Below are 15,906 nucleotides of genomic sequence, written 5' to 3'. Positions count from 1 at the left end.
GCACTAGACATGAACGTTCAGCCTGTACAGATCACACACTGCAATATTTTAACCTTGTTGTGTTCCACTGAGACATACGAATAAACTTGTTGTGCTGGTGAACTTTGGTTCTGTCTGTGTTATGAAACAAGATTCTGTTATTATAGCATATTATGGCTTCTTGTTCATGTGCTGTGCTGTTCAACATAAAAAGTGTATTGACAAATGACTGTTTCTAAGTGAATGTTCAAGTGCAGAAAGTTTGGATCCGTTTACAGCTTTAAATTTCAGCAGCATTTAAGCCTAAGGTTTTCTGATATTGCATTATGTTACCAGCTTGATGCTAAACAATTCCAATATTAAAGAAGCTTCGGTGATTTTTCACTTTGCAGGCAGATTCTGTTTTGCATGTGGGCTGTTGACATGATTTGCTATTTTACTGGCCTCGTAGATAAAAGGCCAACATTTTATTTCTCAAATATTTCAATAATTTGATTGGATATTTATTATTATAATTTTTTTTTTTGCAGTTACATTTTTGGAAGTTAAATGTGGAAATTGTCCTGTAGAGTCACTCCTCGTGAACTGTGACATACAGGAACATCAAAATGAACAGTGTAGGTAGAAATCCCATTTAAATATAGGCTATTGGAGTCTATTTTCATGAATGACTGGTCATGAATTTACATATTGCCTGAAACATAAAAAAAAAAAAAAAAACTATACCTTGTGTTTTGGCTTTGCTATGCATAATTTAATTTAAGCCGACGGACCACTGTACAACATAACTTTTGAGTCATGTCAGCAGCCATATCACCCTGCAGTACCTGGATGGGAGACCTCCTGGGAAAAGTAAGGTTTCTGCTGTTATTGGTATTAGGGAGGCTAGTAGGGGGTGCTCACTCTGTGGTCTGTGTTGGTCCTAATGTTCCTGTATATCGATGATTTTTTTAAAAAGAGTACATCTCTACTTGCATCTGATATGCCATTTTGAACAGTTCAGCGATTTATAGAGAAACAGCACACTGTTAACCATGATGACCTTCTACGAGGACAATGAGCCTTACATACCTGCTCTGTGCATTATCACTTAGAGAACCAAGTGGTACATCCAAAAGCTGGAACATATTGCTTTCAGAGGCTGTATTTGGAGTTAGAATGAAAAAAGGTGCATTTCAAACTGTTCTGATACCAGTGCAGTCAGAGAACACAGTAGGTTAAGTTATTCACTAATTAGGGAGCATGGAAGCATCCTATAACTTTCCTATGCAGCCAAAAATGTGGTCAAAAGTTCAGTTTCAGGCTGCAGATGATGTTTGCACCTCTCAACAATCAGTACTTAGATTCAGAATTTATAATGTATAATTTTAGCAGTGATTGGACAATGCTGGCCATTACTTTGTTAGCATGATTATGCTAATTTCTGATTGGTAAAATCTTCAGCACTGGCTATCACTTGTTTGGTTGACAGTGCAAAGAGAGAACATTGAGATTTTGTTGCCAAAGTAGAAAAAAATAAATAAATCCTTTATGACTACTGTGAATAAGGTCCATATGTGCTTGGACCCGATGATTGCTGCTTGCGACTATATTATCATTTGTAATGTTTATGCACTTCTGTTGTTAAATTAATTTGCCACACCTCAAGACCTTTTATAATGAGCTAGTGAAAGGAGATTAAAATGGTGAAAAACTAAAAGAAACTGTGACCTGTAACCGTAAATGTTAACCTAAAATCTTGATGTTAGGTACTAAAAAAGTTCATGTCCATGTTGTGGTTTAAACAGAGTGTTTTGTTTTTCTCTGTAGGGGAACTCTCCTTGCGGAAAGTCTCACCTTCTGTGCTCGATTTCAACAGCTCGAAGAAATGCGATGGCAAGAGCACCAACATTCAGAGCAGCATCACATTTCAATGCGGCAAAACAATGGTATGCTTTCTCCTGCCAGAGATGCCTGAGAACACATTCTGACATTTGCAAGGCTGCTTGTTTCCTTCCAGCCTCGCATTGATGGAAAAATAGTATAATATTGAAACAAATAGAGTCAATTTGGCGGTTTAGCTGCCCACTTCCTTTCCAATTGAAAGGGTAGAAGTTTCGGTTTGTACTGAGATGTGTTTTTGATAGATGTATGAATTACTTTTGCTTAGCCACATGACTCACGGTAAAGGCAGGCCAGAGTATTAATGGATAGATTGGTCACACTTTAAAATATAGTGAATAGCCAAAATACAGTTTGATTGGACATATACAGCATTTGATGTTACAACAAAAGTTTTCACCTCCCATGTTGATAAGCCTTTTGCAAGTATGCAGGATTATGTGATCAGTTACATTTCATTATTTGCATTGTTGCATCGTTCTTTTTCCCTGCTATCCGCTGTGACTCAGTTTAGGTCATGGCCCAGCAGAACCTCAAAGTATTATGCAACTAAGGAACTGAAACAACAATTTCCCCTCTGCTCTATGCATTAAGATGAAATAGTTCTCTAATTGTAACACCAGCTCGTGTGTGTGTGTAAGGCACATGCAGACAGGAAGTTAAGACTGCTAGAAGTAAAGTTGTTAAAGAAAATGTAGCTTGCTTGTAAATCTACTGATTTTATGTTTGAAACCCCAAGTTACATGCTTATTATGATCAATTTAGCACACCATTAATGATCTGCTTTTTTTGTTTTGAATAAAGGGCACGCCAGAGTTCGTCACCGTCTCTGAGTGTGTGCATTACTTTGAATGGAGGACGTATGCCGCCTGCAGAAGAGATCAATTCAAACCGCATAAAGAGGTGAGTGAAGCTGACGAGACAATGACATTTCAGTCTGAACATTGAGGAGGGGGCAAGTGTGAATGTGCGACTGTGTATGTGTGGGCTTTATGAATTGGTCATAGTGTGATAAAGGCATTAGTGAGCTCCTTTTTAGCAACATGTTTTGACAGTGTGATGCTCTAAATAGACAACAGAATAATGCATAATCTGCAAAAGAAAATATGAATCTGCTTACAGCGGAAGTCTTATTTTAACTATTTATTCAGTACATATGTGCAATTAAGCAACTTTTTAATTAACTAGATATGTTCTTTAGTATTATATTTGTGAATTTATCCAATATACTAATGTAGTTTTTTATTAATGACTTTATCATTTCAAGGACCCCCAAAAGGTTGATTTCTTTGCAAGAAACCCCAATTCCCCAAAAAAATTATAAAATTGAAAGGCATCGATTATTTTCACAAACACCTATTTATAATGTGATAATACATTTTTGTTCAACTTTTTGTTAAAAAGTTCATATGACTTGTGCATTTTATTCAAAGCCACTTGACGTGTGATAGCTCTGTAAATCACAAAATGCTGTGTTTAATAAGTAAATATATAGTATGTGCAACACCAGCATGTTATTGTGCGTTCACATACAACGCAAAGAAAATTTTCACCATTTTCAGTTAAAATAAAATCTATTTGTAGTTCAGGATGAAAACAGGATGAAACCGTAATTTTGTAAAATTTGGTAAAGGATATATATATATATATATATATATATATTATTACACACATTGTTTACACATTTTATTCTTGTACACTTTGTGACCCCAGTTTAAAAACCTGTTCTATTACATTTGTATAAAAAGTATTAATTTTATTTTACATAGTTTTTTATTCTTATTTTAATACCTTTTTATATCTAAAGATGGAAATGTAATTTAAACGGATATTTCCGACTCAATTCTGATTAGATGAGCCAAGTTTGAAGCTGTTGTAAAATGACAATTAATGTTCACTTGTACATTTACATTTATGCATTTGGCAGACGCTTTTATCCAAAGTGACTTACAGTGCACTCATTACAGGGACAATCCCCCCGGAGCAACCTGGAGTTAAGTGCCTTGCTCAAGGACAAAATGGTGGTGGCTGTGGGGATCGAACCAGCAACCTTCTGATTAACAGTTCTGTGCTTTAGCCCACTACACCACCACCACTGTGTGTACAACCCACACATTCTATATTAATTTGCCAAGTTGCTACATTGTTTGCCAATTGCAAACAGCTCACACTTAGGATATTGCCACCATTTTATTAAAACAATAAGCTACTCAAGTCTTTTCATTACAGTGATTTTACCTCGAGTAAGGGGTGTTGGGCACGACTTTGAGACTTCAACTTTTGTGGCTTATTGCTTTTGAAAACGTACTTTCTTTTTTTGTGTTTTTAAAGGTCCCGTGCTATGTCTTTGACACGGATGGAAAGAAACACGACCTGAACCCACTGATTAAACTCACGGATGGTTACCTGGTTGATGACCCAGATGACGACATTGATTTCTACATTAATATATGCAGAAGTCTAAGTGAGGAGTTGTTTATCATTTATGCATAGCAGTGTAAGGACACAGAATTATACAGCTTCTGCGGCCTGCTCTTGTCAATGGTTTGCTCCTAGTCAACAAACACCTGACTTATTTGCTTAAATGCTGTTTGCTTAAAAACGACCTGCAAAGTGTCTAATCAGGTTTTTATTTAAGTTAAACAAACAAAACATCTGAAAGTGCAGTATGTGTTTTACATGTACAGATAACTGATTTTCAATTGGCCATCTTTTTTTTCTTAAAACCCATTTGTGGTAACCTTCTCTGTTTAGACCGAGCTGGAAGTCTCTGTCCAGAGGGATCTGCTGCCTGTCTCACCTCTGGCAAAGGTTCCTTTGACATGGGTCAGCCCGTCAACCAGCTCGAGCTTCTCTCCAATGACAAGTTTGTGCTCACTCTCACATCACCCACCCTCATGTCGTTCCAAACTCATGACTGACTTTCTTCCGTGGAACACAAAACAATAATTTTTAAAGAATAGCCTGACAGCTCTTTTTTTTATATAATGAAAGTGATATTTTAATTATTTGTACATAACAACTTAAATTGAGTTTGTTCCGCATACAAAGCTATAGTTTGTCTTCAGAACACTACAAATATAGTGCATGAATTGTATGGTCTATTTTTATGACACTTATGATTCAGCTTTTTTGGAGCTGCGGACAGCCCAAGTCCCCATTCAGTGTCAGTATATTAAAGGAATGTTCTTGAGCGCAATACTAGTTAACCCTTACAAAAATTGAGATTTCACTGCAAATTTGCAGTAAATTTGCCACAAAAACTGCACAGATCATTTTCACATGCAAAAGAGCTTTGCGGCAAATTGTCTGTTGTTGCCAAAGGTTTGCCGGAGGTTCACCACTACCGGTAAAGACCTGCAAACTTCTGGTAAACATTTGTGGCGAATCATAAGCTCATTTACATGTGAAAATAACGAGTGGCAAATTTTTTGCTTTTGTTTTTTTAAAGAAAGGAGGGACTAGTCAAATTAAATTGTAACTCAACATTATGCCACAAATGCTGTCAACTGAACGTAACTCGCAGGGCTCTAAAATAAGGACTGACCGATGGCCCAGGGCCATTGTGAGAGAGATTCGGGCCAGTTGCGAGAACTGTCACTTGTCCGATCGGGCCAGTGCTGCACTTATAACGTTAGAGCTTTTTTGACATCAAGTGTGAGGGCACAAAAATTACATGGAACAAACACAGTCTTGTAACTGGGCACTCGAGAGAGGAGTGAGCGCACGCAAATTTCAGAGCGGGATTGCACATCTTACTCAACATTTTAATTATCCCCGCACATTCCATGTTCAAAATGTGGAAAGAGAGATTTGTCAACATCATTTATCAGAAGATCTACTGATTTTCAGCGAAGATGGGGCTCTAAGGGCTCTTAATACCACCTCGCTCCTCACAGCGTTTCAGACCGAGCTGATGGAGGAGATGGGATGGCAAATTGACACGAGGCTGCGGATGCGGTATTGTGGAAGGTGATCGATGATTGCGGATCTCAACCTGCACACATCAAAAGGAGTCGTCCAGAGCTGTGGCCCTTTGGCTGGGTTTATCGAGTTTGTATGAGAGAGAGAAGACGGACTTCCTGAACGGCCTGGTGGAACTGAAAGCCCTTTACGAGGCTACGATTTCTACGATGTGGCAGCAGTGCGATTCAAGGAAGAAAGTCGGGAAGGCGTACAAAAGGCATAAAGCTGTAATTTACAGCTGTCTTGCAAATCGTAAATGTGATACCATTGTGGGGCAATTTGTCTTAAAAAAAACATAATCTATATAAACTATTTGTAGCTTCGGACACAATTTTTTTAAAGCCGTGCTGGTAAAAACAGCTACTTTTCATTTTTGTGTTGGGGCCAGTGAAACACTTGGCAGGGCATGTAAAAATCTGAACCACTGGCCCGACTGGGCCAGTAGAAAAATCCTTACTGTTGAGCCCTGACTTGTATTGAACCCAGAATATTCCTTAAAAAAAGAATGACCAGGATAGTCTTTAAAATGTCGCCTTTTTGTGTAACAGCTTTGTGGGATTAGAATGACCGTAAATTATGACAGAATTGTCATTTTTAGGTGAGCTATTAGTCAACTATTTAATGCTTCATCCAAAGCAAAAGGTGGAATTCTAGTGTCTTTCTCAAGGGCTTAAAGGAGATAAATGGAGATTTTGGAATGGTTCATTCATTGCCCCATGCATGAGAGCTTCCCATTGTTGTTTTCTTCTTTCTTTCAGACTAAGGCTACGGTATGAAAAAGTTAAAGAAAGCCCAGAATTCTGTGATGGTCACAGTCCAGCAGTGACAATTACATTCATTTGTCCATCTATAAGACAAGCGGTAAAAGGACACTTACCTATTCAACTCCAATATTGTTGTTATATTCAATTTAAGTCATAATATAGAGAGGCCATGGGGTACTAACAGGTTCTTCTGTTCTGTGCCACTTGCATGGTTTTAATGATTCCTATGTTTAAATGGTTCCTCAGGGCAGTAACCCAAAGATGATAAGCAACTCAAACTGTCGTTATGAGATCGAGTGGGTGACCGAGTACGCCTGCCACAGAGACTACTTGGAGAGTCACGAGTGCAAACTGACCAGCGCTCAGCACGATATCTCCATTGACCTCACTCACCTGACCCGTGGAAGTAAGTCACTCTCTGTTAGCGTAGAACATTTGGCAACCTGCTTAGCTGTTGCAATTGGGATTTAATTAGACAGATTAAAGGATAGATTGATTCAATATTGATTCAATATTTAGAACATGCTGTAAATTCAGCAGAACATTAATTCAATCAAGTCATATTGTATCCAGAAATGTAGAATACATAAGGCGTTCCTTCAAAGTACAGTTAGCTATGGTTCTTAATTCATGTGAAAAGTGAAATAAAGTAGCCTGTTATCAATGAAGAAATGCAAACATTTTTGCGTGATTTTTTTTTTTCAGTTGCAGAAGGAGCATACATGGCTGAGGCTAAAAATGGCAAGGACACCTATGTGTTTTATATGAATGTGTGTGGGGAGACCAAGGCTGGTGGGTGTGATGATGGCAAGGGTTACGTATCCACCTGCCAAGTCAAAGACACTAGCGATGTGAAGAAGATTGCTGGCAAATTCCAGAACCAAACACTGAGGTAAACCCTTGAAGAAAATTTTTGTCTGTAATGGAGTAATAAAGGAGTTCATAAAGTCCTTATTTTTGCAATTATGATCGATTAGGTTAGAGGTAGAGTACAAGAAAACTCTTTGCTTCCGTTTATTCAGGTATTCTGATGGGGATCTCACACTGATCTACCCAGACGGCAGCAGATGCAGTACTGGATTTCAACGCATGACCATCATTAACTTTGAGTGCAACTCAACCGCTGGTGAGTGACTCAATGACTTCTAGTGACTCAGGAAGTCAAGTGCCAATATGACCACAAGGCCTGATTGAGGAAGTTTAAGTGAATGAGAACCGAGAGGATGGAACTGCCACTACTTGGAGACCTAGACAGCCTCATGTTGTGTGGGGGGTTGGGTTTACATTTCACCTGTAATTAAACCGGTTTTGTGATTTTTAGGTAATGGCCAGCCGGTGTTCACAGGAGAGTCTGACTGCACTTATTACTTTGACTGGGAAACAGCATACGCATGTATTAAAGAGAAGGAAGATCTGCTGTGTCGAGTCACAGACCACAAAAAGCGATATGACCTCTCACCCCTAACACGCTTCCAAGGTAGTGATGGGCACGAGTGCTTTGAGGACTGGATTGTGACACCAATGATTATGAAAACATATTATGTGGTTTGATTGATTTATTTATTTTGACTTAAGAATCCTGTCAATATATTATAATGCCAAGAATCTATATTTTTTGTAACAATTTTCACATTACATTGATTGGTCACACACAGAGCAAGTGTGTGATTGTTATTGTCAAGCGAGGGATCATTTCCCCCAAGAGCTTCCTCATTGCTTTAGCAAATCTTTTTTTTTCTTTCTTTTTTTTTCTTATTTGTATTTTATTGTTTTTTAATACATTGTAGTAACATTAACTGGAACATACTCCTAACACAATCTATATTTAAAAAAAAAAAAAGTAAATAAAGTCATAATTTAATAACTAAATAAAAAATAAAAATGGATAGTTTTATGTGTGCATACAGTATGTGTTCCTACAAAAATCTATATACAGATATGCACTTGCACTTAATGTGTGTGTGTGTGTATGTGTGTATATAATTTTATTTAAAATACCTTACTTGCGTTTGCCTCAAATTTTTTCCATACTTGCAAGTACTTCCATGTAGGCCAACATGATTTATCCACTCTCTTTATTTTCCAAATAACTCTTAACCTATGGTTTGTTAGTTTATTACTTCTTTTCTGCCATGTCTCTTACAACAAATATTCTTGGTTTCTTGTCCTTTATGTTCTAAATTCCACATTACATATTTCAGCTATTGCTGTTTCACAATCTATTGGCATTTAAATAAAATAAACATAAATCCGATCAAATAAAATGAATTCTTCCATGATGAAAAGAATCACAAAACATCTGCTGTTCTTCCTCTAGAGTATCCCCAAAAAGTGAATCTATCACCACTTTAAGTGACTAATTGTGCTTTTTTTTTCTCAGAATCGAATGGATCTCAAAACTGGGAGGCTGTGGACGCCATGGCAAAAGAGTCTGATAAGAAGAGATTTTACATCAATGTTTGTCATAAAATTATCCAAAAGGGGATGGCCAGCTCTTGTCCGGAGGATGCAGCAATATGTGCAGTGGGTCAGTGCATCGCTTCAGAATTTTACCTAGACATATAAATCTTTCTTTAAAAATCTGAGATTTAAAATCGAATTTAAATTTGGAAATAAACTGAAACAAAGTATTTCTGTCTTGTCTTGTACAATAACATATTAAAACATCCTTAAAACAAGATTAAGCTAAATTGAATGATTTCAGTTTTTTTCTTACCACATTTTCAAACAGTTGTTTTAAGTATAAATCTAACCAGATTTAGTTATGTTTTGTTAAAGCATGAAAAAACTATTGCCAATGAGGTTAGAGAAATAAATGTGTATATATAAGTTTTCTGTCTTAATAGTTTATGCTATATTTCTTCTCAAATTAATGGATCTTATTTTAAGAATGTTTAGATGTTTTTACTGGAAAATAAGACAAATATTTTTTAAATTATGTTCATTTCAATTCATCACTCAAACTGTGGTTCTAATACAAATATTTGATCAAACAAGACAAATGCAAAATAGAAGCATTTACAGACTTTTGGTCCCCACATTATATATTTTTCAGTTGTATCTTATTCAGGACTAACCCAAATTTTCCTCTCCTCTCCTAGGAAATGAAAAAAAAATGAGTTTGGGAAAATTCCTCTCTTCTCCACAAAAAGCATCTGAAGGTGATGACATCCGACTCATATACACGGATGGAGATGTATGCCGTGGGAAGATGAAGGTTCAGACCATCATCACTCTAAAGTGTAAGCCTGGAGACATTGAGAGTGCTCCGATCTTGAGGAGCACGTCCAGTGACGGCTGCACCTATGAGTTTGAATGGCTCACCGCTTTCGCATGTGTCCTCTCCAAAACTGAAGGAGACGACTGCAAGGTTGAAGACTCTCAAGCAGGTACATATCTATAGATTATTAAGCATCTATGCTGTAAATCTGCCTGTTTTTAATTTTGGGAGGTGTTGTAGCGTAGTTGTTAAAGATCTAGGCTTTTAACCGAAATGCTATATGTTCAAACCTCACAAAAGATGATCTATGATATATCAACATTGTGGAAATGAGCTAGGCATTTGATATTGAGTCTGTAATAAGTGTCCAGTTAGTGCTTTGGTTAAATGAGTCTACTGCATGACTACTTAAAGGGGTCATGACATGCATTTTTGTATTATTTTAATATGTTCCTTGAGGTTCACATAATAATAGTAAAACCTTAATGACTACTTGCTGAAGTTGCGGTGATTTTAGGCATGCAAAATGACTTCGTACCCCATAATGAATAGCAGAAACAGGATATGATGTCAGGCTTTATGGTTTCTGTTTTAAATAAATAATAAATTATAACTAATAATGAAATAAAAAATTTAAAATAACTGTTTTAAGATTAAGCCATCTAATGACATACAACTTTAAAATTTTTACATGTGACATTTACATCCTCTATAATTCGAATGTCTTTTCGAGTCTATAGTGATTTGCAAGTTAAAGTTCACCATATGTGAACTTAAGTCATCTTTGGTGTTTTTTTAAGCGCTTCCTCACAGTTTTCCCATTTCTTTTCAGGGGTTTCATTTGATCTGTCCCCCTTACGGAAACCTAATGGGGGCTACTATAACATGTCCAGTGGAAATTATGATTACTTCATTAATGTATGTGGCAACATTAAATCTGCAAAGTGTCCAGAGACTGCAGGGGCATGTCAGGTTCACCAGAGGCAAGTTCACTCTCTATATTTAACACTGTCTTAACCAGGTGCAATGCAACAAGTAAAAAGTGCAACATGACAGGATCCCACAGTGCCGTCAAAGGTCTGAGACCACTAGTTATAGGAATAGTTCTCCCAAAAGAGAAAATTCTTTCATCATTTTCTCACCCTCATGCCATCCCAGATGTGTATGACTTTCTTTCGTCTGCTGAACACAAAGGAAGATTTTAAGGAGAATACCTCAGCTCTGTAGGTCCATACAATGCAAGTCAGCAGGGTCCAAAACGTTGAAGCTCAAAAAGCATAGAAAATAAGTTTAGTCACTTTTTCCTGTTGCGCCTTGGTTGGACACAGTGTAATATTCTTTGCGACGTTATACACATTTTTTTAAAGGGAAAGTTCACCCAAAAATGAAAATTCTGTCATTATTTACTCGCCCCATTTTATTCCAAAACCGTATGACCTTGTTTCGTCTGTTGAAAAAAGTTTATGTTAGGTAGAATATTAGCCACAATCACCATACTCTTCCACTACATATTCTTCCCATACAATGAAAATCAATGGACTTTCATTGTAAGGGAAATGTTGGCAACAACATTTTTGGGTGAACTATCCCTTTAACTTCTGGTGCTTAAAGTTTATTTTTTTTCTGCATTTTTTTTAGTGGGACAAGTTCTTGGAATCTCGGTCAGTTCAACTCCAGGCTGTCTTACTATGATGGCATGATCCAGTTGACTTACAGGAACGGCTCGCAGTACAACAACAAGCAGCATGTGCCGCGTTCCACACACATTTCCTTCCTCTGCGACAGGGAGGCCGGTCTAGGCAAACCAGAGTTTCAGGTACACACCTGCTTCTTTATTGTGCTAAAATGATAGTTCACCCAAAAATAAAAATTCTCTCATTATTTATTCACCCTCATACCATCCCAGATGTGTATGACTTTCTTTCTTCTGCAGAACACAAATGCTGGTATTTAGAAGAATATCTCAGCTCTGTTGGTCCTCAAAATAAAAGTGAATGGTGATCAGAACTCCGAAAGTCCAAAAAGGACATAAAGGCAGCATAAATGTAATCTGTAGGACTCCAGGGGTTAAATCTATATCTTCAGAAGCAATATAATAGGTGTGGGTGAGAAACAAATCAATATCTAAGTCCTTTTTTACTTTAAATCTCCACCTTTGAGCATCCCCAACCAGTAGGTTGTAAATTTACATTAAAAAAGGATTTCAATATTGATCTGTTTCTCACCCACACTTATCATATCGCTTCAGAAAATATGGATTTAACCACTAGAGTCTTATGGATTACTTTTATTCTGCTTTTATATGCTTTTTGGAGCTTCAAAGTTCTAGCCACCATTCACTTGCATTGTGAGGATTGACAGAGCTGCGATATACTAATACAAATCTTCATTTGTGCTCTGCCGATGAAAGAGAGTCATACACATCTAGAATGATGTGAGAATTTTCATTTTTGGGTGAAATCTCCCTTTAGTAAATATTTTTAGCCTCACCTCAAGTAATGCTATTTCAGTATAAAGGGTTTGTATTTTAAGCATTTTTATTGTTATGACCACAAGATTATTTTTACGGTATAGATTTTACCCCAAAATGAAACTTGTCTCATTATTTACTCACCCTCATGATATCCCAGGTGTGTATGATGTTTCTTCTACACCAGAACACATTTGAAGAAAATTAGAAAAATATCTCCGCTCAGTTGGTCCTTAAAATGCAAGTGGATGGTGATTCAACTTTTAAAGCTCCAAACATCACAGTCAGCATAAATGTCATCAATACAACTCCAGTTGTTAAATTAATGCTTTCTAAAGCTTTACGATCACTTTTGGTGCGAAAAAAGATCAATATTTAAGTAATTTTTAAACTCTAAATCATCGCTTCTGGTAAAGAGAGAGAAAATGTTAGTCACTATTCACTTTCATTGTATAGTAAAACAAATGACCAAGCAAGTGAATGGTGAATGAGGCTTACTACTGCCTAACATATCCTTTTGAGTTCCACATAAGAAAGAAAGTCAAAGAAAGTTGGAACAACGTGAGGGTAAATCGCATAATAAAAGAGTAAATGATGACAGAAATTCTGGTGAACTGTCCCTTTAAGTCTTGACTTTAAACCAAAAATGTCTTTCATTTATAAACTTTCTTCCTGTAGGATGAGGACGAGCACACTTACAACTTCAAGTGGTACACGTCCTACGCCTGTCCAGCGAGACCACATGAGTGTGTCGTGACGGATCCCGAGACTCTGCAACAGTATGACCTGTCCAGGTTAGCTTGCCTTTCTCAAAAGACACAAATGTCCTAGTGAATTGTTGCAATTCTTGCAAGGCTGCACTGTATATTCTGGTTATGGCGCCTTTTTTGGCATGGTACCATGATACTACCATTGTATTCTTAGAAGTACTTTGGAGTACCATGTAAATGCTATGTTATACGTATGACTATTGTAATCATTTTATTCAATTACCGTTGTTTTACTTTCTCACTCTGTAACAGACATTATACAAAATCTTGTTTAAAGATTGTAAAACCTTGTTTCTCCCTCCTCTGCAGTTTGTCTATATATAATGGTGGCCAGAACTGGCAGTCCATGCAGACCTCTGAACCCAGCAGCCCCAAGAAGTACTACATAAATGTGTGCCGGCCACTCAAACCCGTGCCTGGCTGTGACCGGCGAGCTTCAGTCTGTGAGATGAAATTCGAGACTGACAAGGTCAGTTCACTGGCTGTACTCTCTCTCTCTCTCTCTCTCTCTCTCTCTCTCTCTCTCTCTCACGCACGCGCACATACACACACACACACTCCTATTCAGTATTGTTTAAAGCACAATGGAAAAGTATGATAATGACGTTTGCTGGAATTTAACAAGAAAAAAGCAACATGAACTAAAATAGTGAGACAGGAAATTAAATTCTGAGTTTAAGACTTTACACAGTAGGACTGCGTAAAAGTATGGATTTTCCCATGCATCACAATCTTCATTTGAACTATCTTATTATCAATAACTAATTCCCAAGTTCAGCCTTTTTTTCTATATGGACAACTATCTATTAGCCACTGGCTGTTAAATGTTCAGATTTCACTCACCAGTGGTTAAGTAGCCTAGTGGTGAAAGGTTTAGCATCTTTTACTGCCTGTTGAGAGTTAAAGATTGATTTGATCGTGTAATGTGTGTCCAAAAACGAGATCCACGCGTTCCATTTGTCATTTAAAAGTGTCTCTTTTAATAACTATTCTGTCTTTTATAGTGTAATTACGAATAATACAGATGAGGAAAAGACCCCATTCGAGTCTTCTCTCGTTCTTATGCGCTCATTTACAGACGCTCTTTACAGAACTGCCAGTTTTCTTAAAGAGACAGTACCAATTTTAAGCATGCGGTTTACAAACCAATATAAATACTTATAAATAGTGTAAGTGATGTGTTAAACAACACCGTGAACATGTAACAAAATATAATATAAACTATACCCTATCATATTTATTGATGGGTTACATGGATTTGTACTTTTTTTTTATTTTTTATTTAAAGCTAAAATGTGACCAAAATGATAAAAAAAAAACAAATAAAATATATTTGGTAAAATGAACATATCTGTAATGTAGCTAGTTAGAAGGTCCCCTGCATACTTAGCATTAGCTGGGAGATAATTGTTTTCATATGTACTGGTAAGCAAAATGGATATTATAACTGAAATATTACCCACATGAGTCGATATCGAAATCAGAATCAAATGGAATTGAGAGCTTGTGAATCGGAATCAAATTGGGAAATCTGTATTAATACCCAGCCATATTTCACAGTGACATCAGTATGCATTGACAAAATGCATAGACATCGTCAACACCTTTGGGCTGAGAAATAACAAGCTTTTTTTTTCCCCTAGACTCTCAATACATGCTTCTTTTTCAGAAGCCATGAGAAAAGCTCTGTGGTGTTTAAACAAGTGTGTGTAGCTCTGTTCAAAAACCTGGTGACTTTCCTTCTGAGGGACTTTTCAGACCAGAAAAAAAGGTTAAGCAGAACACACAACCTGATACGACATCTAAAAAAAAAAGCACTCCTGCTTGAGACTCTGAAAGAACATGGAGATGCGGTAACATGGTCAAATATGTCCTTAAGTGTATATTCACATAGAAAAACTATGGAAAAAAAGCACAATGGACATAAACACGTATTCGGTGTGAATGGCCCTTAAGACAGCATCAACTACCGGTAACTGAGATGGAATGTCATAAGTGAGCGATTTGTAGCACACTTTGGTAAGACTTTACATTATAAAGGCATTATAAATACATTTTAACCTCCTGAGACCCAAGCGTGACTGCTGTGTGGATTTTCCAATTCTAAAGCACAAATAAAAAATACAATATATACGTATTATGTACTAATTATATACAAATAAAAATATTTTGACCTGATTTTACTTTTGTTACAATGTATTTTTCTACTTCAGCAACAAAATCTCAATGTTCTCACTTTGCACTGTAAAACAAACAAGTGATAGCCAATGCTGAAGCATTTAACCAATCAGAAATTGGCATCATTAATTCTGATTCAAGTAATGCCAGCATCGTCCAATCACTGCCAACCATGTTAAAATAAAACTATACATTATAAATTCTGAATCTGTACTGATTACGATTGTACCATGTCTGCCAACCACGTTGAGTGTTGCTAACATCATCTGCGTCTTTTGACATGATGTTAGGAGTGAATGCACTTTGCTGCATAGGAAGGCTATATGATGCTTCCTTGCTCCCTTTTTAGTGAATGACTTAATCTCCATTGTGCTGTCTGTCTGCACACCTCTCTGATCAGTTTGAAGTGCAGCTTATTTTCATCATAACTCCATATAAAGCCTCTGAAAGCAACATTTTTCAGCTTTTGAATATTCCCATTGATTCTCACTGTGATAATGTACAGTAAATATAGGATTTCTAAGGGGAAAAATAGCCCTAAAGTCCATGTCAGTGGTCATTGTGTTTAACAGCATGCCGTTTTGCGATATACCTCTCAAATTTTATAAAATGGCATTTCTGATGAAACTAGAGACTCTAAACGTATAAAATAAAAAAACTATTAGTTTTCTTACCAGA

At 36.8% G+C, this 15,906-nt stretch overlaps 1 protein-coding gene across 1 annotated transcript in view; it reads left to right on the top strand.

Annotated features, from left to right (window-relative positions):
- The window catches only part of igf2r (insulin-like growth factor 2 receptor), a 59,139-nt gene that overhangs the window by 6,387 nt on the left and 36,846 nt on the right, over positions 1–15,906 (top strand). Inside the window, exons 3-17 of the mRNA XM_052098957.1 lie at positions 1,789–1,907; positions 2,665–2,763; positions 4,192–4,324; positions 4,615–4,726; positions 6,585–6,687; positions 6,837–6,996; positions 7,296–7,482; positions 7,613–7,716; positions 7,912–8,067; positions 8,971–9,117; positions 9,692–9,979; positions 10,643–10,793; positions 11,449–11,626; positions 12,959–13,074; positions 13,360–13,519. Of these exons, the coding sequence (XP_051954917.1) occupies positions 1,789–1,907; positions 2,665–2,763; positions 4,192–4,324; positions 4,615–4,726; positions 6,585–6,687; positions 6,837–6,996; positions 7,296–7,482; positions 7,613–7,716; positions 7,912–8,067; positions 8,971–9,117; positions 9,692–9,979; positions 10,643–10,793; positions 11,449–11,626; positions 12,959–13,074; positions 13,360–13,519 (2,213 nt within the window). The remainder of the gene's footprint in view (positions 1–1,788; positions 1,908–2,664; positions 2,764–4,191; positions 4,325–4,614; positions 4,727–6,584; positions 6,688–6,836; positions 6,997–7,295; positions 7,483–7,612; positions 7,717–7,911; positions 8,068–8,970; positions 9,118–9,691; positions 9,980–10,642; positions 10,794–11,448; positions 11,627–12,958; positions 13,075–13,359; positions 13,520–15,906) is intronic.

The sequence above is a fragment of the Xyrauchen texanus genome, chromosome 30 (assembly GCF_025860055.1).
Source record: "Xyrauchen texanus isolate HMW12.3.18 chromosome 30, RBS_HiC_50CHRs, whole genome shotgun sequence".
Classification (NCBI taxonomy): Eukaryota; Metazoa; Chordata; class Actinopteri; order Cypriniformes; family Catostomidae; genus Xyrauchen; species Xyrauchen texanus.
The sequence above is the reverse complement of the archived record's forward strand: the minus strand, read 5'-3'. Positions and strand labels throughout refer to the sequence as shown.